General features: G+C 45.3%; 1 protein-coding gene across 2 annotated transcripts; it reads right to left on the bottom strand.

Annotated features, from left to right (window-relative positions):
* Positions 1–12,892: 12,892 nt before the first annotated feature.
* POU4F2 (POU class 4 homeobox 2) lies at positions 12,893–16,486 on the bottom strand. 2 transcript variants are annotated; one of them, XM_063705140.1, is made up of 3 exons: positions 16,146–16,408; positions 15,964–16,001; positions 14,152–15,531 (listed from the first exon to the last, which is right to left on the bottom strand). In XM_063705140.1, exons 1-3 carry the CDS (start codon positions 16,236–16,238, stop codon positions 14,580–14,582), a joined length of 1,083 nt encoding a protein of 360 aa, XP_063561210.1. In that variant the 5' UTR covers positions 16,239–16,408; the 3' UTR covers positions 14,152–14,579. The 2 variants fall into 2 exon arrangements, with proteins under 2 accessions (XP_004040511.2, XP_063561210.1); XM_004040463.4 differs by having other exon boundaries at positions 12,893–15,521; positions 15,960–16,486.
* Between the last annotated feature and the right edge of the window lie 7,931 nt (positions 16,487–24,417).

Raw genomic sequence — 24,417 nt, 5'->3', positions numbered from 1 at the left:
CCAGAAGGCAGCGAGGTCGATGGGAAAGGGAAGCGGCTGCCGCGCCCGGTCACTGCGTGCGCAGTGCGTGCACTGTCCCCAGCAGGCTGCAGCAGGGCGCGGGCCGAGCGCAGCAGGGGGCGCAGGCGGGGAATGGGGTGGGGGGTGGCGAGGGAGACCTGCGAGTCCAGGCGGCCCCAGAGGGGCCCCCGGAGGGCCCAGGCGCCCGCCGCGCGGTGGATCCTTGGACGAGCCTGCGGCTCCCGGGGCTCGGGACGCCCCTGCGCGGCTGCCCGAGACCGCAGCATCGCCGCGCCGCCCAAACGCAATTTTGACCCGTGTGTCCCCGGTCGGCTGCCTGAGGCCAAGGCGAGGAGGGAGGGGAGAGGCCGAGAGAGAAAACGCGAATGGGGTGGGGGAGGGGACCCGGAGCGAGGAAGCAGTGTCATTTCCACCAACTGGGCTCCTTCCTGACCCAGCCGCTCATCTGTCACCGCTGTCTCATTCCTGTTATTTACATCTGTCTTTAGCATTCTAATTACTCGCTTTATTACTTTAGCCTGGAGGAATCCTGTAAAAAACAACGGAGATGAGGATCCTACCACACAATAAAACTGCCCAAAATCCCCACTGCACATTATTCAGAGCACTTGAGAATATTTGTGCTGTTATATGACCTCAATATGTCCTTAAATTGATCTTATTATATCTTTCTTTCTCCCTTGTCTTTCTCCGTATGTATGTAATGAACTCTTTTAAGGTGTGGAACGCAAGAATAAGCTGTTCAACAAATAATGAAAATGAGATTATTCTTTGAGGGGGTGATAAGGGAGTGAGGACAGAGAAGACTTTGAGGCATTTGGACCAGCCCCGCACAAGTCCATTTCCTAAACTCTTGGTTTCATTTTTACGTCTGTGTGATAAAGGAGAACCTCTTCACACCGGAGCTTCTAAGGCTGAAAGAATCTTGGAAATTTAGAGGAGGGAATAAAATGCCTAATGTCTTTCATTATCTTGCATTAATCTCTGAGTCCCCAGAAGGTCTCAGGAGGGGAAATGAATTTAGAGTCGGAATAGAAGTTGGGTTCAAAAATCATGGTGGCTTGAGTATTTTTCTTTTAAGGTAAGATTTAGAGATGGGGGGCGCATGCAAAATCGGAATAAATCCCCTGATAGCAGGATTCCTCTATAAACTCAAGATTGGATTCAAGAGGAGACTGATTCAACCTACCAGAAAATCCCAGACAGAAATGCAGCTTTCTAACTGTTATTTATTCCTGCTAGTGGAATTATTGTTGCACTCAGTTGCAATTTTCTGGCTGTGCTAATGGTTTTCTTTATTGTGTTACACTAACATAATCTCCTCCAGAAAGAAAATGACAAAATATATGGATTTTTAGATAAATAACTGAGGTAATTTATTGGCCTTTATGCTCTTCTGATGGGGTGGTTGATAGATAATGTAATAATATGTACATAATTAAGCGGGTTTACTGTACCTCAGTGAAAATAGGTTCAAAGGCAGTATCTCTGTCTTTAAGCCTATGGTTTTTCTCAATGGATATTTACTTCCTCTACCCTGTGGAATGAAGGGGGAAACCTCAGGAAGCAAACAACTGCATGTAAATAGAGGATGGAGGTGAAAAGAGGGGAAAAAAAGGAAACTGGTGAGTCCTTTCATAAAGGACATTCAATTAGGGCCCATTTATCACCCAAACTCTTCTCATAAGGTTCAGTAAGCCACAGTAAATATGAATTGAGAAGTTAAAGAAGGGTAGATTGTAGACAAATATAGATCTTCCCTAAGAAATGAATTACTTACACCCAGCTAAGGGAGAGGGCCTTCAAAAACACTCTCACAGGACTCAGAGACCTGCTCTCAAAGAAACATGAAGGCTTCTGGGAGAAGATCACTGATAGTGAACTTGGTGACCAAATGCCCCCTTGCCCTGGCTTCTGGAGGTTGCCCATTCAAGGCATGGTGTACTTGCTCTTCCAAACTCATCTAAATTACATCAATAACAGAGCGTACTCTTTAATGAGCTCTCAACTTTAAAGACTTGAAGGATATTAACAAGCCGCTTGACAAATGGTGCTTAGAAGCACATTAAAGACGCTGCTAATGGAGCGCATAATGACGGCTAATTTTCGATCAGATATAAATTAGAGCCCCAACAGTTATTTGCCTTAAGGACTTTATGTAAATGATTCTGTTCTGTATAAACTGAAAAGCGAAGAGAGCCCTGCCATTTTGGCAATCCTTGTGGATATGATTAATAGATCTGCAATAGAACTGGGCAGAGACAACTGGTGGCATTTTCATCTAAAAGTCAGTGTGTTTAGGTAGTAAATATGGTAACTTCTAGAGTTGATGTAGCCTTCTTCAAGCAAGAGAGTAAAAATGTCCTTGGCACCTCCCCCACATGGTTAAAGAAGTTCAAAAAAAAAGAAAAAAGCATTCAGACTCATCTCCCTTGACCTGCACCTCACACCCACCAACATACCCAGAACAGCCACAGCTCCATCCTTCACTAGGACCCAAATCTGCTTCACAGGCTCCCTAACCACACATTCCTGCACCACCCTCCAAGACCAGACAATTTTCAGGGATCTAAGCCTTGTGTATCACTTTTTAGAATCCTCTCACTGTGAAATCGCTTGAGATCTCATTCCTAGCTGTGCATACAATTCACGTCCTGCAAGAGTGTGCTGGGGGGGAAGGGAGTGGGAGAAGAAAGAAGAGGAGGAGAGCGGTGATGAGGGTAGTAGTGGTGAGGTGGGAAGAAGAGTGGTGAAAGAGAACTTGAAGGAGTGCAAACAGAAAGGTTGGAGGAACCGTAATACCTACCCAATTCAAAATGGAGGAGATATTGTAGATTTTTAGTTTTTTCAATTTATTTATTTATTTATTTCTGGACTGCTGTGCCATCCCACACTCCCTCATTAAAAGAGTTAGATCTCAAGTCATCAGAGTGTACAAAAGGGTTTGGGGACTGATTCCTAAAATTTATTTCCTTCCAACCTATTCCTGTCATTGTGCCTAATGGGAAGCTCGGGAGAAGAGTTATCCTAAGATAGTCTTACCTGTGTCCAGTTTCTGCTTTATCACATCTACTTGCCATCAGCCAGCGGGGGGAAATATCATATGTAACACTGGGATTGCTTGGAGCTGCATCTGGCTGCAGTTTCAGGGATAGCATCCCTTCCTGAACAAGGGGAAAGAGTTTGTATGAGTGAGTTTGCAAAACCTAAATAGACAGCCAACTCTAGCTTGTCAATGGCTTGTTTATTATTAATTACAAACAAATAAAAACTCAGTCTTGCTGTTTCAGGAAAGCCAAGCATTATTGCATCTCAAGATAGTTTTCTCTGCCTTTCACATGCAAGCTAAGTACAGATTTGGGGGAGAATCATTTTTATAAGCAACTCATGGGCAGCATTAAAGTCGATACAGAAATCCTGCCCCAATAAGTGAGCTGCTTCTAACAGTGACACCAGCTTCTAAGATTTCCTCATCCAAGCTATTTGAGAGATGAGAGGAGAGAAAAGAGGGAGGGGGGAGGGGAAAGTGGAAGGAAGAAGGATTGAACAGTAAAGAGATTATTTCGCCTAGGCTGATTAAATCATTTTATCTTGCAGTAACTGATACCTAATGGCCACGAGTTAAATGGTGGGAAGTAAGGATGCTCCTCACCATCGTTACTGAGTTATGAAGTAGTTTCAAATTGGGGTACAATAAATACAATTGTTCTTAACCTAAATTAAATCTGTCTATTCTCCCCTCCAAACTTCCTCCCCAATTGTACACACTGCTAGCGCAAAAAGGCCATGTAGGAAACATCCGGACATTTCTTCTACCTTCTAGTTTAGGATTCTACAGCAATGGGAGCAAATAGAAACAGCAGCCTCAGCTTTCCCTTTGTCTGACAGCAACCTCTTGCTCATTTCTGCTCTACACTGGGTACCTTATCTTCTGTGCTGATGCCACAACTGGTTGGTAAAGACTACTATTTGAAAAATAAACCTGGAGTTACCTTAATAACAAAATTAATGACAGAACCAAAGAATTCTAGTCTTGCCTGGTTTTGAAAGGAAATGTGACTGAGCTTTCCAGAATTAGAAGCTGTTCTAATTCTGCTCAAAAAACTTGATTTACTATAACATCTTTTGGGATTTCTTTACAGTGAATGAATGCATATTACCAAGTCTAATTACCAGTTATCCAGATATGTCTGCTCCCCTCCTCAGAACAAACTGAGAATACTTGGCAAAAATGAAACTGGTCTAGCTCCCCGCACTGATGCCCTTCTATTTTATTATAGCTCCTCTTTCTCTTTACATGTCTACACTGCAGGACCTAAGATAGAGAGATAACATATATGGTCATCTTTGCATTATTTCCCCCTCCCTGGGGAAAGATAGATAACTCCCTCCTATTAGCCGCCCATCACCCCCTCACATATTCCCTCTTTTTCTTATTCACCTCTCAAATTCAGAGTGAATCCCGGGGAAAAGGAAATAAGTCTCCCTGAAAAGGAAAGCAGCGTGAGAAAAAAAATCAATGAAATGATTTAGGAAATGGAAGAATGGGTCCCTCTGACAATACTGTAATTAAAAGCTTTCAGGGCTGTAAAGTGAAAAGTTGATGAAAGAAAGTGTAAGTTGCCAACCAATTCTTACCTAACCCAGTAGGACCATTTAGGGGAAGTTAGATTTAATTTAAGGGTGTGGACCCCAGGGTCCTCCAACTGCTCTTTTCCCAGATGGAATCAGACATTCTAGCTCAAAAGCCAGGGGCCCGAGTTCTCTTCCCCCACAAAATCCTAAGACTCTGGAGGTGAAGGAGAAAGGAGCTGCCCTCATTCTGGCTCAAGGTGACAAAATGGTCACCTCCAGAGGCTGAGATGCAAAGTTAGCGCTTGGGCACCATTAGTTGGTACCTTGGAGTTGGTACCAAAATGGGACTTAAAACCAGTTAGCCAGGCTTTCCTCTCTGAAAGCCACCATGAAACCCTGGAGAGGGTAAAGACTGAAGCACCGAACACTGCTTCCAAAGAGATCCTCACTTTAATTCTGGATCCTCATCCCTGCCCATCCCTGCTGAGCCCAGCTGCAGGCCAGGTCCCCTGTTTTCCCCGGGAAACACAGATTGCTTCCACCGTCGGAGCCAGAGGTGCTGCTGCCAAAAAGACACCGTGTTGGGCTCTGTGTAAAGGGAGGACCCACAGGCAAGACACCTGTAGCAAACAAAAGGTAAAAGCCCCATCAGGTGCTTTGAAAAAAGATACACAGAAAAGGGAGTCTCAGGCACCTTTCCAGGAGAAGCAGTGTCTTGGTAAGACTAAGAAAGTGGCATTTTGAGTGAGTTTGAAAAGTTTCACCAAGCATGTTGGCAGGGGGATATAGCAGGAGAATGGCTTGGAGTGTGCCCGTTTGTTGCTTTGTGGTGTGTGTGTGTGTGTGTGTGTGTGTTTGTGTGTGTGATGCAGGTGAGAAGTTTTGAGGAAAATGCCAGAGTTGAAGTTGAGAATCTTGGAATATACATGTCCATGGAGTATGGCTGATAGGGGGTATACCCTGGTCCTCCACTATGCTGCAAAAGGTGCCTTCGCTCTGGTGAAAATGCTTTGGTTGAGATCAGTGCTTAAAGAACCTTTACAATCCAGGCCTTGCTTTGGTACACCAGGGAGCCAGCTGCCACCTAGGGAGAGACACTTCACCCTCACCCCAGTGCAAGAAAAAGGGGCTCCTAGGTTTATAACTACTGAGCACAAAAGGTGCCCCTTCTTGGCAAGGGTCAGAAGCCTTCCTTATATTTTTCGGGCTTGGGACTGCTGTTGAATTTGGAGCATAAGGTGACTGCAAAAAGATTCTCCACCTCTGTCACATCACACACTAGGCCAATAATTCCCCAAACCATGACCTACTCTGTCTCTGGAAGTCAGTGAGTCTTCACCCAGTTTAACCAAAAGGCACAGAAATGCAGACAGCCATTTAGCAAAGCCAAGGTAGCCCACTGGGAGAGTAGGACTGTCCAGCCCTATGTGTATTAACCCTGCATCTCCAGGTGTCCCTTACCAACCCCAGAGTCATTCAGGCCTTCCAAGAACCACAAACACTGTCCTGAATGAATCGTGCAGAGGGTGTTAGTTTAAGCCTTTTAACCACTTACAAACACATCAGTAACTTTTTTTTAAAAAAAAATCAAACCCCATTAGTTTAACAGGACGACTTGGCATCTTACAACAATTTTGGAAGCCAGTTGGCTTCTCTTAAAAATATCAGTTCTCGTTTTCTTGCTGCCTCCAATTATTCAGGAAGCCCCCCACCACCAGAGATAAAAAACAAAAACCCTCACCCATGTACACAAATAAGACTTTGAATATGCTCCCAGGGTCCAGAAAATGCAAACATTAGGGGAGCTAGGAAAGAGGAAGTACAGTATTGATGAAAAATTAGGACAAATTTTTAAGATCCACGATCCAGACCCTATGGGAGGGTGAGGGGGACACTAGCTTCTGTTAGCTACAGCCAGTTCTGGGGCTGGGGGGACGGCGCTTGCTTTCCGCCCAGTGACAGCTGGAGTAATGGCTGCAGACCCAGCGCGGGGTGGGGGCGGGTGAAGCTGGGCGGGGGTGGGGGAAGTAGTAATTACTAGCCATGCTCACTCGCCTCCCTACTTTAGGGCGAACGCGTTCTTTTTGCACGTCCAGCTGCGCGCCTGGATTGCTGCTCGGCCTCGGGGCATCCTGGATCCTGCATGGGGGATGGGGTTCGTGCTACAGGACTTTAAGCTGAGGTTCCTAAAAAGTTTCTGAGCTAGACTCTCCCCGAAGGCCCTATCCTTGGAGCAAAGGAAGGCCGAGTGGAGACCGCTCCCTGCCCAGCAGTCCCCAACCGTTAGGCCCGCTGTAGGGGCCTGGCAAAAAGTGAGAAAGGGGTGGTACACAAGGGATAGCAGCTCCGGAAGCGGATGCCCTGCACAGGCCAGGTCCCAACTTTCTCCCACCACCTTCCTTCCTCGTCCACAAAAGCTCGAACTCTGAGAATGCGCACAAGTCTCCCTGGGGCCCCAGAACCCTGAAGTTGAGTGTATATCAAGAGGCCGCGCTGGGAGGGGCGGGGAGGAGGGGAGAGGGGTAGGGGCTGGGTTCCCCACCTCCTCCCGCCGCCTCCCTCCCGCTGGCTGGAAGCCTCACGTAGTCAGGGATTTTTTCAGAGTAATTGATGGGTCCAGTTCTCCAGAGCTTTCCCGGTGAGAGCGCGGCGGACCGCGCTAGAATTTAAATAGACGTGATTAGTAAAATGCAAGGGGGCGAGGCGACCGGGCCTCTCTTTCTTGCTGGTTCCTGGATGAGCGCCTGGCGAGACGCCTGCTCCCCCAGCTCTGGGGGCCCCTCGGGACCGGTCGAGCTCCTCCAGCGAGGGAGGGAGGTTCTGCTCTGACCCCACGCAGCCCCAGACCTTTGGACTCTACCCCTCACCCTCTCCCAAATCGCCTGTCACCAGTGCGCACCAGGAACCAGAGGGGTGGAGAGGGGAGATGGGACTAGCAGGGAACCCAAGGCCAGCTTGTGCAAAGCATTAGGTGGTGAGTCGGAGGGTGGGGACGAGGATCTTGATTCCTCGGTGCCGCCTGAGCTCCGCAGGCAGGCGCGTAGCATTAGCCACCAAAAGCAAGGAAAGCTTCTGGGAGATCGCTGTCCCCGCGTCCTGCTTCTCAGTCTCACTGTTCCCTTTCCCGCCTCCGGGCTGCGGAGCCTGAGCAGCTGGGACCGCGAACTTAAGGCGCCTCTTCACTTACCCAAAGCTCTGAGAAGGCCTCTCCGCAAAGAAGTGACCTAGATTGGGAAAAGCCTTCATCTTCCCTCTCTCGCATCCCTATCTCATCGATTTGTTCCTGAAAATGGGGCTGTGCATTCTTATAACATCTACAGCCAATTAATATTGCATTAACTCTATTTAAACACACACACACACACACACACACACACAAACGAAAGCACCAGAATACTGCACCCTATCAAAGCCATCTATTATTCACGGAAATGTAATTGGAGACCTAAGATATGTGTGTTACGGGGCAATGGAGGAAAACAGTCGGGACAATATTTCAGAAAGGAAGGGGATCCGGGGGTATCTAATATTTAATTTCAAGTCTGTGGTTTTCTAATTCGAGATTAAAAGCAGTCACGTCTTTGAAGCCAGACAGTTGGTATAAATGTACAGTTAAAATATTCTATTCCACGGTCCCTAGACAGAGCGCTCTGCTCGTCCCAGGCTTCATTAAATTTTTATTATCATCCCAGACTAGAGCAGGGAATGAGCGGAAAGACTGTCCATCTAATTGCAATTGATAAAAAAAAAAAAAGCTCTTAGATTCCACCCCCCTCATTTTAATACATTAACAGCAGATTTTTTTTTCTTGATATGTCCAGGCTTATCCAGCCCTGTGATACACACAATTACATTATCACACAGATGTATTTTCCACTTTCCAACGGGCACCAGGCTTTGCCCTCTTCTCTGCCCTTTGAGAAGGCCTCAGGGGTTGGTGGGAGTGGAGGGAGAGAGGATAGGGGAGGCTGGCTTCAGAAAGTGATGCTATATGAGAAAAAAAAAGTGACACCAGTTCTCGAAGCATCTGGCAAAAGATCAACGAGAGACAACGTTTGCACTAAGCTGGTTCTTCCTGTGGCAAGATGAAAGCATATTGTTACCCAAACAAAAACAAAACAAACAGATTATTAGGCCAGACTGCACTTTTCCACAGCCTTTCCACTGCGTGGAATGAAAGCAAAGAGCAATATTTTCATTTTTTTTATTTCTGACTGCTGCCTCCCCCCCTCCCCACATCTGAGAGAGAGAGAGGGAGAGGAAGAGAGAGGAGGGAGGAAGAGAAGGAGGAAGGGAGGGAGGGAGGGAGGGAGGGAGGGAAGGAGGGAGGGAGGGAGACAGACAGAGAGAGAGAGGACTCAAAACGTTTGTTCCTGAGCCTTCTTCATGTGCTGCTAATCTGACTGTCACACCAGTCGACTGTAGATATGTGTGCATGTGTGTTCGGGGAGCCCATCTCAACAAGGGTGCTTTAAATTTTTGAAACGGTGTAAATAAAGCTTTTCATCTCCAAGCGTTGAAAGTACAGAATAAAACCCACAGTTTGCTTTCTGAGCAGCTTTCTATTATCACATTGCCACTTAATTTTATTTCTATTCTCTCCAAGTTAAATAGAAAGACTAGCTCACAGGGGAGCTGCCATGTGCCTACAGACTGGGGATGTCAAGCAGAGAGACTCACTGTGCAAAGTTAATTTCAATTCCCGCGGAGGATTTCACATTCTGGCTGGCTCTGACCCAGAGTAATTAGCTGAGATAACTAATGATTACTTACTTATTCCTTGTAATTATCTGGATTTAATAATTCGCTGTGTAATTTATTAATTCACCCATAATAGACTTTCAGTACTGGGAATGGCTCCTTTAAAGGAGCAAAGCAGGGGAAATTTAGTGATTTTTTTTTCTCATTGCCATAAATCTGTCTCCTGACAAATGTGGACTTCAGGAACATCATAACTGTCAGAAAACCTTTGTCTTCCATTTTGTCCTACAGGATACCAATCCAACTTTTTTTTCCCTTCTGTTGCAGCAACCCCCTCCAAGACCAACTGAAAAGTAAAGTGAAGTTTTGAGTTCTAATATGAATCATTTACCCAGAGATATAGTTTTTGCGAAACAATTCCAAAAACAAATTTCTAAACTTACTGTCATTGCCTGTCTAGAAAAATTTTGAGCTTCATTCTGTGAATAATATTCTTTTTAAACTCAAGGGAATTTTTCTATGCATTTTTCACTGTCTCCTCAAGAGCTTCTCGAATAGATAGGTCAAAATAAATTGATATATTTGAAGTTTGAGATAAAACATTTTTATCCCTCAAATTTCAATTATCTTGAAAAAATTTCAATTCTCTTCACAAAGAGAAGTAACAGGATCTCTCCTTGATATTGAAAAGTGTAGTTATGTATCATCACTTATTTTTAAAAATCAATTTTATGGAAAACAGAAGAGTATTACATTGTATGTAAATCCTAATTACTTCATTTGCTTTTTCATACTTACATTATTTTTCTCCAGGCTATGTGTCAATGAAACATAATCTGATAAAGAGTTGATCAACTGATGTAATGTCAGGTATCTGAAAGAAACTGAATTATAATGTTTTGCTATGGAGGGTACTTAGATATCAACCAGGCTTACATGATCATTTCTGTTCCATTTCAGTTTGGATTTAGATGACCACATTGAACAAAAAGATTGGATTATTTGCTTTTAGGGAAGTCTAAAAAACTACATAATACTGAAACATAAAATTCAAGATGTCTGAATATGCTACTAAGTCAATTTATAATATATCTCTTTCCAACAAAATAGCAATTGTGGACCTTGGGGAAAATTAGGAAATAAGTCATGAAGGCCAGTGGATTTGATTGATATGACAAGACTTTTCAGACACATTCTACTACTTATCCATTTGAGTATTTTGAAAGTCAACACCAAATGGATATTTCTCAACAATTTATACATGGTTCAGCCTATTCTTACCTTTAATTTTTTCTTTAAGACCAACCCTCTTCTCTCCAAATCTCTTTGGTTTGGTATTATCTCTAGTATCTCTGCAACTCTCATTAGTAAAAACTTCAGAATGTATTTCTTTTCAGCTTTTCCCATACAACACACATTTGAGCTTGCTCTGAGAATGAAAATACTTCCATCTTGCAGACAAGAAAGTTTTCTCTTACCCTAACACAGAGAAGATTAACAAAATGTGATGTACTTTTGAAAGTCCAGGAACACGAGAGACAAAGAACACCTGGTGAATTAGGAGAAAATATAGGCCTTTACTCTCAACTATGGAAGTATATGGATAGTTGTTGTTATGTCACTTTTCTCGCAAAAATCTTAGGCATGTATGCACATATGCAAGCTGTCATGTACTTCAAAAGTACTTTTAAAACTCCTTTTTATTTCTGTTCAATATGTTTCTCAATTTCTACTACTTTTACAGTGTTTTCGTCTTCATTTAAAGATGCTATATTTGTAGAAATAAGACACTAGCACATCTGTTTTACTTCCCGCCAACTAACTCCCTTTCACTAAAAATCCACATGTGAGAAGGGAACGGTGTTATTTATTGAAGATCATTTTTATCCTAGATAAGGAAGCTGAATCTGTTTTACATTCAAGCCATTTTATTCATTTTCTCCACTCTGGAGAAAGCAAGCAAGCCGAAGGTTGTCTAGCTAGCTAAAAACTTTTTGGTCAAAGGGGAGTTGGAGTAGGGCTGAGTTCTACGGTTACTATCCATGGTACTGAAATTAGTACTCAGCATAGAACCGAGCTGAGTTTAACTCAGCATATGCTGGCTGTTTGAAAAGACTTTCAGGAAAACCGAATCTAAGAATACGAAGGGAGACAGAAGAAGAAACTTTCAGCCTTCAAGACAGAAATAGAACTAAACCATCAATATTACTATACTTGAACTCACAATTTTTTCTTTTAAATTCCTACAAGTTTTAATGTTTTCTTAGGCACCTATGCAACATCTCATTATTTGTAATGGACACTTAGATTTTGTTTCCTCAGGTGTCTTTCTTTTTTCAGTAATAAAAAGAGGTCCCTCCACCCATTCTCCATCTAACTTTCACAACTCTTTTTGTTACCTCCAGAAATTATGATATTTCCAACAACATTTAATTCCAACTTGAGCCACTGTAACGACTTTCATTGACTCATAGGATATTTCCTAATCTTGTCTCCAAAATAAGAAACATCTCAAGATAATTCTGTATCAGAAGAGTCACAGCTCAGGTTAATAGAATTACTCCTGGAGAATGACCTAGATCTTCCTCTCATTTGAGCTATAGATTAGCGTGATATTCTCATATTAATTAATAGTGTGAGATATTAATAACATAAATATCTAAACCAGATACTTACTGAGGGAAAAAATACCTTTGAAAACCTGGTATTAAGTATGTTGTCCAACTGTTGTAGGGAGTCTGAATATTATTAAAATAGTGGAGAGATGTCTTTAAGCTAGGATCAGAAGAAGAAATGACTGCATCAAACATGACAAATTTTCCTGTGTCAGTGCCAAACCAGTGTCAGACAGACTTCCCACCAACTCTGGTGTCAGGGTGAATCACAGAAGAGGGCAAAAATTTGCTACTCCTAACTACACAGAATTTCTTCCTCAGCCCTACTCTGCTATGTGAGTTTCCTTAAAGGTCATGGGAAATGAGAGAGAGAGAGAGAGAGAGAGAGAGAGAGAGAGAGAGAGAGAGAGAGACCTTACTTCCTAAGCCAGCAACTCAGGTGCTTCCTGCTCTGCCTGGGTTCCTTGCTTTCCAGTGGTGGTGACCAAACTGAAAGCTATGGTGGGCTTGCTTCTGGGCCTCAACCAGGGTTCTGTACTCCTCCAACCAGGCCTTGGCTCTTGCCACACCCAGTCTCCTAGAGCTGCTGAAAAGTGAGCTGAGTTTCTTTCTTACTTTTACTCCTGATAGTTGGGAGGGAATGCATGAAATTGTTTCCATCCAATATCTCTGCTTATAAAGATTCTTTTTTGCAGGATTATTGCAAGTCTGAAGGAAGAACTCCAAGGGAGATATTTGGAGCCAAATATCATAATTTCTTCTGAGCAGAAAAGTGAAGTATCCTGTGAGATGAGTTCTCACTATTAAAAGGCTGTTATAAACCTTGTTCTTTAATACTTTACCATAGAAACAGCCCTTACTAAGTCCAAGCTATACTTTGATAACAACCACTCCCTAATAAATCATCAAAATGTGCTTCCTCCTTTAAAAAAGTCTCCCACCAAAACACTTCCCACATAAATGATTAAAACAACATCACATTTTAAAAGCCATTTAATTTTAATAGCATATTTTAATGAAAAAGCAGCATACGTTGCCAATAAAACATTAAAATTATCTCTTCAATGAAAGACAATCGAACAACACCAAAAATAAATTAATACATTACCATAGTAAATAAACCATCTATTAATAAAAACAAGAAACCAGGCCATATACAGAACTCAAGACTTTGGAGAGCCTCAAACAGAACAGCAATACAGCAAAATTTGTAAGAATATATCTATGTGTGCATCATTTTTAATGAGATATTTACAGTAGATAAGGTACCAGTTATCATGTACCTAATTTTTTGTTCCAAAAGAATTTTTCCAAACAATGTGAATTTACAAGCAGTGCACTGTCTTTCTTATAGTTCAAATTAGTTTTTCTACAAACAAACCTCCAAAAGGAAAAACTGAAGTATTCCTATAAATATTAACATGTAGCCAACAAAGCATTTGAAAACTGGAAGACTGAAATACCTTGGTGAAATCTAAAATCTGAAGGGCAAACACCAAGCGGCAAATGCACCTAAAACTAGAAAATGATGCATCAGTCATGCTTCCAACTGCTTCTTCCCTTCTGTTAGAGGTGTGTGTGTGTGTGTGTGTGTGTGTGTGTGTGTGTGTGTGTGTGTAAGGGTAAGCGAGAGCGCTCATGTGTCATGGGGACAATGTGGGAATCCCCATTAAATATGTAACGAAGTAAACAATACTTCAGACAGTGAATCAGGTCTACACGATTAAGACATCCATTACTGAGTGTCGACTCACAAATCAGAACACTACCAGTGAAAACAAAGAAAAAAACAATCTTCATTCAAGTGAGAATATACAAATGGGTCAAAAGGAACACAGTATAGGAGGAAAGCTGTAAAAATTCGGTAAACTCATCAAACAAAATTTTTTGAACGTTACTAGCTATACATTTCCCCCACTTTTTTTAGACGGAAGAAGTTTAATTAATTAGAATGTGCACAAAATTAAGTTGCTAGAGAGATAAATTAATAATTTACAGAGGGATGTTCTGCAATAATCTAATAATAGCTTTCAAGATCAGTGAACACAGCAGGCGCAACTCTTTTCTTAAGCATTAACACTTCAGAGAAGGAAAAGGGGGTAAGAACCACAATAAAAATATATATATAATATACAGTGTAAATGCAGAAAATCTGCCATCTTTTTTTAAAATTCAAAATACTTTAGAGATGTCTCTATCACATTAAGCATCAACTCTAGTTTAAAGTTTTAGTCCTGAATCAATTTCTATTTCTGAAAAATAGTTGCAAAGTGTACTTTTAAACTTGAACACGGGTGATGTCTGTAAGAATAAAAACAAATCTTACTTGATCATTCTTGTGGACTTTTTAAACACTGTCTCGTCTGCCTTCCTGCAAACAGCCATCTCCACACTTCCTCTGAAGAAGCCGAGGTGGGGTTCAAAAGGGACAACTTTGCTACAACAGACAAATACCATCTTTTGTTATTCTTTCCTTTGAGAAACTGTTTCACATTCTCACCGGCTTGGGCTCAGTTATTCGCTCGTTCGCTCCCTCTTCAGTCCTCGATTTGTCGAGATTCACATTTACTGGAATTGTTTCTGGTCGCCAAAAGTGAAAAGAGGCAGAAGAGAGGAGAGAAAAGAGGGGACGAGGAAAGGGGTGTCTCTGGAGAGGCCAAGAGTCTTCTAAATGCCGGCGGAATATTTCATTCTTTTCTGTTTCTGCCTCTGGTTGCAGAACCAGACGCGCACCACGTTTTTCTTCAGGTCCAGCTTCTCCGCGATGGCGGCGATCTTTTCAGAGGAGGGCCGAGGCTGAATGGCAAAGTAGGCTTCGAGCGAGCGCTTCTCTGGCGCAGCGATGGACGTGCGCTTGCGCTTCTTCTCCGCGCCATTGAAGAGCTCAGGCTTGGTGAGCTTCTCGCGGTGGGACTTCTCGGCCTCCTCGAGCCATGCCTGCAGGATGGGTTTGAGCGCGATCATGTTATTGTGCGACAGTGTGAGGGACTCGAACCTGCAGATGGTGCTCTGGCTAAGCGAGCCCACGCCGGGGATCTTGAGGTTGGCCAGCGCGGAGCCCACATCTGCCTGGGTCACCCCCAGCTTGATGCGTCGCTGCTTGAAGCGCTCTGCGAATGCCTCCAGGTCCCGCGGGTCGGCGTCCACGTCGCTCATGCAGCCCATGTGCGACGGCAGCCCGTGCGCGTGGGCCATGCTGAGCGCTGCTTGGTGCATGGGGTTCATGGTGGCCATGTGCGGCGCGTGAGCCGGCGTGGACACCACAGCGCCGTCGGGGCCCGCCATAGCGCCCAGGGCCAGCCCGGGACTCAGGTGCTCCAGCAGCTCGCCCTCCAGCGCCTGGTGCGGTTGGTGGTGGTGGTGGTGGTGATGGTGGTGGTGGTGGTGCGTGCCCGCCAACGCGGAAGGGTGCGAGATGGGCACCGATGAAGAAGAGGCGGCCGACGTGCACGGGATGGTGTTCATAGTGTGGTAGGTGGCGTCCGGTTTGAAGGGGCTGTGGTGGGGTGGATGGTGGTGGTGGCTCTTGCTCTGGGAGACGATGTCCACGGCTGCCAGAGCCTCGGCGCGGGCCAGCAGACTCTCATCCAGCCCGCCGAATATATTGCTCTGCAATTGTAAGTAGAAGGCACACATTACGCTCAGCAGGGAATTGTACTCGCTCTCTCCGGAAGCCCCGGCCCAGGGCTCGACACCGTCGCCGCGCCTACAACATTCCCAGATCGTTAAAATAATAATAATAATAATCCTGAAAACAGAGGTGAAGAGAAAAAGAGGGAAGCCACAGAAAGAAGCGGAGAGTGCAGGAGGAGGAGGAAAGTGAGCCTGTAGACACAACGAAACACAACACAACACGCGCACAGGCAACATCCCAGGTCATAAAAATTAATATGAAAGGCAAGACCTGCTGAATACTTAAGAGAGAGAGAGGGGAAAATTGGTTGGAGGTGTGGGGTGATTTGCTGTGCAGACATGAAAAAAACATCAAGCAGATAAAGGGGGCTGTCAAAATGTGCCTTTAAGCGGTGATTATGCAGAAATACGCACCGGTGGGGTTGGAAGACAGGCTCTCCGCATAGCCTCCGAGCCCCCGCCGCCGCTGCTGCCACTGCTGCTGGAGCTGCTGCTTCGGCCTCCGCCGCCGCCGCCGCCGCCGCCGCCGCCACCAGCGTTGCTCGAGCTGCTGGGGGAGCTGGCCGAGGGCGCGGTGGGAGCCGAGGAGCCCGGCGAGGTGCTGTGCAGTGCCGAGTACTTGGGCTCCACGTGCAGGCTGCCGCCGTGCGGCATGCTAAACGCCTGCTTGCTGTTCAGGGACATCATCATCATCTTCCCGCCCGCTGGGGCGCTGGTCCGTAGAGGCACTCACTGGCCCCGGCTGCCGGGACCCTCCGAGAAGTGCCGGGCCGGCCGGAGCTGGAGCTGGGAAGGGCTGTGCGAAGTTGAGCTCACCCGCTGCCGCCTCCGGACTCTGTACGCCTGATCTCGGCTACGCGCTCCTTCGCCGCCTCTGCTGTCAGTCTGAACGGATGCCTGACTCCGCTTGCCGCTAGCTGCAGACCTCGGCACCCGAAACTGCCCCCGCTCCTCGCGGCCGGCGAGTTATACTCCCCTCTCCCCGCGCCTACCCCCGCGCCCCCCGCCCTCCCTCTCTCCCGCGCGCCTCCGCCCTCCCTTGCCAGGAAACGCCGGCTCCTGTTCGGTTTCTCGCGTTGCCCCTTCTTCCTCTCTACTCCCCTCAGGCTTGAGTCCTTTCTGCTCTCTCAGCACTCGCCTCGCGCTCCCCCACCGCGCCCTCCGCCGCCCCTTTTCTGCCCCCGCCCGTGCTCTGTTGCCGCCGCCCCTTCGCAGCGTCCCGCGGCTGCTACTCACAATCGCGCCCCCACTCAACCCCACCCAAATGGCCAGGTCCGCGCTCCAGTCGCCAGGCAGTGCCTACCTAAGGACCAGCCTCCAACCCTTCCCGCTTCTTCTGCCGGGTCTCTGTCTCACCGGAAAAAGAAACTCCCAAATAAAGTTGCGGCCCAAGCCAGCGTTGGGTAGGTAAGAGTGCCTCTTACCTGGCTGCCACCTCCTACGCCTCCTGCTTACCACTAAGTTCCAGGCTTCCAACCCCACTCGGCCCGCCCCCACCCCGTCAGCTCAGGTGACCCTGATCCCAGGTTCCCGGCCACCGCTGAGAACACAGACGCTGCGGCCAACCCGGGTTCTGCGCGCGGCTCTGAACTCCCGGCCCAATACGAGCGGAGGTCGGCGTTCGGCTACGAGCCCCCCACGGCCCGGCGGGTGCCTGGTGCCAAAGAGACATGGGGTCGGAGGGGCTGCAGGGCTTTCTCTCACTCGATTTCTCGCAGCTCTCAGCGGATTGGACAGCCGCGGAGCAGGCTCGGGTCGTCTGTGCGCATGCGACTCCTCCCCCTCCCCGCTGTCCCCCCCCCCCCCCCACAACACACACACACATACACACAGGCACACACACACGCTCCTCTTGCCCCCCTTTTCTCTTCCTCCTCCTCCCTGCATCCAGTACAGTTCGAGTTGAGTCTTGGAAGGATCCGCTGGCAAACCCTGCCCCTGGATTTATTATTCTTCATTAGCCACAATCAAAGGAAGAAGGGGCAACTGACAGGGAGAGGGAAGGTCAGAAATTACACAGCGCATGTGCTGCTGAATACACCCCACAACACAGACACACACACACACCCTCGGGGGCTGGCACAAACCTCACTTATCTTCATTTCCACAGCCTCTTGGTGCGGAGCCTATTTTTAGCTGACACTTCGCTCCCACTTCTGTCCCAGTCCCAGTGCAGACCACTTTTCCTAGAGATGGACACACACTCTTGGTTCCAGTTGCAAAAGGAGATAATCTCTTTCTATCTCTCTCTCCCTCTCTCTCTCTCTCACACACACACACACACACTACTTCCTCTCCTTCTGGATCCCATTTTCTCTCTACTTCCCGCAGTGTTGGGGGCTGCTGTCACCTCCCTAGAGAGCGGAAGGAGCAGGGTGCAGGCGAGGGTGAGAAGGCCCCGCGACCCCGACGCAGGAACCCGCGGGTGGCCCAATCCGGACGGGGGTTGACCGGGAGCAGGTGCAGGCACTGGGCGCCTGGGGAAGGCGAGCAGGTGCGAGAGCAGGCGGCAGGCCTGAGAGGCGCTGGCGCGTGCTGGGACAAAAACAGAGTGGGAAGGAGAGTGGAAAAGGGGAACCCTCGGGTGGTCAGCTCCCGGAAGCGGCGGTGGAGAGTAGGGGACCGCCTGTCCACCCCTGACCTCAGCCGGGCGGAATAGCGGTTTCAAGATGGGACCGCTGTCCTCAGGAGCCGCCAGAGTGCTGGGGAAGGCGGCAGCAACGAGCGCGCGACGGGCTCTGTCCATGGTCCTTAACCCCCTTCTGCTTTCCCTGGATCCTCTCGGGCTTCCCTTTCTCTTCCCCTGTGTGGAGGAAAATAATAAATAGTAGCCGAAGGGGACTCCTAGCAGCAGTGTTGCCGGGTGTGAGCTCAGCGAAACCTGGACATGGGGCAGGGAAAGGGGAGTGTTCACGTGAATGAATGTGGCTTGTGCCGGACGGTTCAAGTAAGTGCTTAGGTGTTTAATTTCTACCTCAACAACAGCCAGAGTAATTTTCAAGGAAACAAAAAAAATGACATTGTACAGCTCTCACTGTCTCAAGCTTCAAGAAATGAAATAAATCAAAGTTAAAAGCTTGAGTATCATTTAATTATAGTGCGAATAGCGCTTTGAAAGAAGTAGAACAACATCTCTAAACAAATTATGACTGGGCCAGGAAGGAATTATTAGATTGAAATTTCATTTAGGCTCGGGAGACACCGCGCTTCACTGTGTAATCTGCTATGCCTCATCTGATTTGTATACTTAATTCAGCTTGACGAATTTATTAGTTTTCATAATAGTGAAAAAATTGAGCAGTACTATGAGCTAATGCATTGTGTGTACTATAAATTGTATGTCATCGTGGAAAGGCTGAAGTCTATAGAAATCTTTTATTAATGTCGGTATAGGAGGGAGGATTTCCTGCAAGCCGTGAAGAGGTTCATGCCAAACTCTATCGGCACTATGTCTCACTGGTCCATTAACATATCGTCATACTAATTAGACTACTTCATCAGTGATATAATTTCAAACTTCAAATTATGTTCTAATTAACAAGGGTTGTCCAATTTGCTTAATCTTCAAAAGGCTTCGGATAGTCTAATTAGTATTAACTGTTGAGCATCTTTAAAGCCTAATACAAAAATCCATAAAAATATTTCGGGTGTGTTTTCTATCGGTACTGGGTAAAGGCCAAATGGCCAAAGTGAGAGTGAAGATGGAAAATAACCGGAAGACAAATGTCCTCTTCTTTCTAATTCCCCCAGATTATTATAGCAAGTTAATCACATGAGAAACTTTTGGGTATTGCCACTCCTAAATAGTGTGTTTATGTGTTTAAATAAAGGCACAAGAATATCAAGGAGAAAAGCCACATGGGGAAAAAATTCTTCTCTTTCATTAGGTGCCTAATTAGATGTAAAGTAAAAAGTAACCCTGAGGAGTTTCCCGAGCATTATTGTGGCAACAGTCTGCTGAACTTGAATTGAAAATCAAATATTTGGGGTGTTTTGAACCTCCCTCTGTCCCCTCCCCCTTCATTGAGCTTAATTACTTGCAATAGTTGTTTTAATGTATGTAGTCACCTGGGAGTATTGAGAAATGCATATCGTTAATATGAATTAATCTTGATTTTAATAGTAACTGACAACTGATCTCCAAAATGCTAAACACTTGTCACCACTTCATATGGTAAATAAGGTACTATAATAAATTCATGAAATAGAGAGGGACACTGTTGAAATGACTAGACAAAATTTGTTTGATATGGAATTTATTGACCAAAACTATTTTAAGCAAGAAAACTCCCATGAGAATATTTTCCTGATAACTGAAATTCATATATCATCAAAAAAAATTTAACATAACTTTTTTATCTCTCTGATATTTCTCAGTGATATCCCTAATTCCAGACAAGAAAAAAGGAAGGCTGTGTTTTCAAATTATCAATTTGAAGTAAATTAACGTGGTTGTAGAGCAATTCAAGAGTTTATGTACCTGTATTTCCTTCCTCCTAGAAAACACATACATTTTTAAAAAGTCAAGTCATAGAGTTAGACTTCTCCATTTCCCATTCAAAGTGAAAAATGAATAGTGATTGTGTTGCATTAGAGGGAAAAAGCAATTTTTCCTTCATCAACCACGACTTGAAATCTTGCAGTCTCTCCTTTCAGGAGTGTCCAGAATACCAACATCGTTGCGGTGATATCAACAAAACCCATTTCGGTTTTGCCCACAGGCATTGCTGCAAAGTGCTCCAGTGAGTGTGTGGAAGCCTCTCTCCAAGGAAGAAAACCTCCAGCCCCGCAGTTATCAGGAGCCATCTAAACAATTAGAAAGTTGGCAATAAACCCAAGGGGTGGAGGCAAAGGACCCAAAATTTGAAACCTGCTTCCTACGACCTCAACATACCTATGCCCAAGCCGCTATTCACACTTGTGCATCTACACACCTACAGACCTACCTAGCAAAAGGAAAATAAACATTTTATTTTTTAAGCAGCAAGATGGAAAATGGATCAACTCTGTGACTACAGGAGGCTCTCCTTTCTTCTCGCCAAGCCTCTTTGTTTGACAATAGCTCCTGTCCAGTCCTCTGGCAGATGCAGACAGATGTGAGCAGCCCCCCTCACTACCCCCCACCCCTGGGTAAGGAGGAGTAGCTGGAGATTCCCCTCAGGCTTCTGGGCAAAGGGTCCCCGCAGTAGGCGCCCCCCACCCGAAAATCAGCCAGCCCCTGAAGCAATCCCAAGGGGAGAAATCTCTGTCTCCTCCTTGTATCTGGGTCCTAATTTACTATTAAAATTTTAAGTAGTGCATTCATATTTTACCGGACCTAATGTCTTTTATTAATCTATTAAGGGCAGGGTGATTTCTTTGTATTTCAAACAGAATTGAATTGGACTACAAGGAAGATTTCTGAAAAGACAGATTTGGCCCTATTCGCTCACCATTTCGATCTCAGGGAGAGAGTGATTGGTGGAAGAAAGAGGGAAAGGAGGGATTCCCCCATCTGTTTTTGTACGGATTTCAAAATCAGCCAATCTGCTTCAGATTCTGAATAGAAGATGAACACCCTGAGCTCTCTCTGGACTCGTGGCTTGAGACAGAAGAGTTTGGGGTGGCGGGGTGGCATAGATTAAACTCTTCTGTGGCCTCTACTGTTACAGGGAGGAAAAAGAAGACACAAGAGGGAATTATCCCTGAAACAAACTTCTGGAAGCTCCCAGGGATGTAGTTGCATAGCAAAGTTCAGGTGAAGGAGGGCGCTTGGGGGCTTGAGTATTGAGATAGGGGTTTATGTTTGAGGAGTGATGGGTGGGTTTTGTTCAAACATCTTTTCTCTTCTGAGTACGTCAACTACTACCCTGTCACTGGCTCCCCTTGAGCCCCAAGTTCCCCTCTCCTGCTTTAAATGAGTCGCTCTCTCGCCCAAAGATTCCAGGCACCCCATATGCCCGAGGGTAACCGCCTCCTTTCAGTGCCTTTCCGGCTCTCACTCCTAACCTTCCAATGCAAGTAGTCAGCGAGTGTCACCAGAAATCTCTGCATCCAGTAGTTCCCAGGCCCTTCTAGAAAGAAATACAGACTCACAACCTCTTTCGCTCCCATCAAAGCCAAGTAGAATTCACGGAGGAAGAGGGGACAAAAGCAAAGGCTATCAGCACTCCAGAAAGCATACTCTGGAGGTTGGGAGAGACTTGGCCAAGACTAGTGGCCTGTAGTCGCAGAGCAAGCCACGTGGGGCTCTCTCTAGGTAATTCTGAACAGAGGAAAGCAGCCCGGCAGAGGACAAGAGAATGAAGGGAGACAAGGCAGAAGAGAAAGCAACGGTTCCCCTTTTCCCGGTGGAGGAAAGAAAGCAGAGCTCAGTTTCAAGGAAAGTAGACTGGGAGGAGGGGGACGCAGGACGCAGCCAGCCCAGGCTGGCCGGAAGCCTTAGAGGCTCCTAGACGCCCTCTCAATTCCGTCTGGTGGGTTTGCTAAGGCTGATTGTGGCCAGGAACTCACATTCAGGGACAGCTGATTGGACCCACTGGCATCGACTAACCTTTGAAGCAAACACAACAGGCTCCAGGAAACTAAAATCTGCCCTGGGGAAGGACTCAACTCCTCAGCACCTAATTCTGCACTCTTCCAGAGCGCAGGGGCTCAAATTCACACATCTGTGCAGACATACACACACATGCACACACACACGCAGGCACGCAGACACACACGTGCTGACACTAACGCACACCCATTCAGAGGCGCACACGTTTATGTTTCTCCCCTCTTCTTCCTGCGCACCACTTGGGGGAGGGGGGCAGACCTCTGCGTTCTGTTCAGAAGCAGGCACCCTGGTGGCTACTTGTCCCAACGAACTATTATTTTTCGTCGCAGTGAACTTCCTTGGTCCGCGTATTTACCTCTTTTCAAAGTTAAGTCCAGTCACGAAATCAAACTTAAAGCATTGTAACAATCAATGAAGACTTTTGCAATCCATGGCGCCTTGCGCTTCCTAGAACTAAAATAAATGCAAGAAATCGAAACTTAATTACTTGAAAGAAATCCAGAAATCCCCCTGCATAATTTATCCAGTCATTTTTAGTAGCTTTTGTGTTCGGTGCAGTGTATGTTAACTATCCACTTTTGGCTAAGATCTGGCTCCTCTAAGTCGGTTCCCTGAGGTTCTCAGCCCAGGAATTCTGCCCTGCGAGGGGCTCCCACCTCCTGCCACTCCTCAGAGCTGATTTAGTAACCTTTTTTTTTTTTTTTTCAAACACCACCAACTGTAAGGGTACCAGAATTCCTGGGGCTATGTATACTTCAAAATTGTTTTAAATCTCACCCATTCTCTCTTCTTTGTCTTTTTCTCACTAGGGCTATTATTTGAATTTGTGTGAGTTGTTTCATTCTCCATCTGAAACCAGGCCTGTTAGTAAATCCAAACCAGAACTATTTCTCTGAGGGAATAGTGTGCCTCAAAAAGTACCATTTTGCTGTTGATGGAAAAATTGATTAAAAGGTGAATTTTTTTCTATTCTCCAGGGAAATTCTTTTTTTTCTTTTTCTTTTTTCCTTGAGTGTCATTATATTCCTAATGACTAAGTACTAAGTATTTATTCTGACTGAACTACTCTTCAAGGTACTTAGCTGGACCACAAACCCTGGATACTCGTTTCTTCCTCTGATATCTGTTCCTTCCAAAATCACTCATTTTCTCCTCTCCTTTAGTTCCTAACTGTCAGAGAATCTTCATATCTACAAAGCACTAAAAGACTTCTCATCTGGAGGCACTAAATAAAGTAGATGCTCCTGTATTGGGTTTAAAGATGCTGGCTAAGATCAAATTACTTTTGCACCTATCAAGGCTCTGGCACTGTGTACCATGGGGAATTTAAAATTTGGTGGTGACCAATGCTATGGCCAGTGAATCTGTAAAACTGAACAGTACCTGAATTTATCAGCATGGTGAGGGTGACTCCTGAAAGGCAAGCTGTTTCATAGACACCTCGTAGAAACCTGAAGTAATGTTATGAAAGAATGAAAAATACATTGGGGAACAGCTTGGAAACTGAAGTACATTTTGATTTAACTTACATTAACAGAAATGTAATGTAAAAGTGAAAGGATCTAACAAAACCATTAATAATTAAAAAATAATTACAGATAGTCTATCCTTACTATTCATAACCACTCAACACTTTAGACAAAGAAAACGGAATACTCTTAATGGGAACGAGATGTGAGCAGACTGCTAATGAGAAGTTAACCAAGAACTGTGCATTTGTCAAAGGAGACAAGTTTCCTTGTTTCCCCCACCTGCATATTTTTATTCTCTCAAAGTTAGCTTGGACCTTCATCTTCCATCAGCACATCTACTGAGTGTCAGAGTTTATACAACCAAAATCTCTTGAGCAATAACAGTGCAGACCTTATCAAGTTCTGAGGATCAGGGGCACCAGATGGCACGTCTATTAACCATTCTCATTGACAAATATTTATAGTAGCCTAAGAGATACATGCCTCTGTAACAGATTTTGGTTGGACAATCGTATCCCACAGGATTTCACAAAACAATGACCCTCTAAAGGCAGCAGTTTGCTCCCTTTCCCTGTTTGTGATCACTTAAAAAAAAAGATTAATCATCATTTAAGAATTCATTGTTATTCTTTTTCTTGTATCCCTTACCACAAGAGTTGTGCCCCTATGTTTTAAAAAATGTGAATGTATCTTTCTGTTACCTAAGTAGGGTTTATTTCCAGTGTATATTTTTCAGCGTCCAAAGACTTGAGAGCAGTATTCCACATATAAGTATGCAATAAACTCTTAATCATGCACTAGACATTTAAAAAGGTGTTGGGAAGAAAGTGCAGTGACTCTATTCTGATTTTCACTGCATATTCTC

Source organism: Gorilla gorilla, chromosome 3, assembly GCF_029281585.2.
Source record: "Gorilla gorilla gorilla isolate KB3781 chromosome 3, NHGRI_mGorGor1-v2.1_pri, whole genome shotgun sequence".
NCBI classification, from domain to species: Eukaryota; Metazoa; Chordata; class Mammalia; order Primates; family Hominidae; genus Gorilla; species Gorilla gorilla.
This window is presented reverse-complemented; position numbering and strand designations above follow the sequence as displayed.

Coding starts and splice junctions, on each gene's coding strand:
- POU4F2 (XM_004040463.4), bottom strand. CDS start 16,238: ATGATGATGATGTCCCTGAACAGCAAGCAGGCGTTTAGCATGCCGCAC. Junction 15,522..15,959: donor CCTGTCTTCCAACCCCACCG/GTGCGTATTTCT, acceptor TTACAATTGCAG/AGCAATATATTCGGCGGGCT.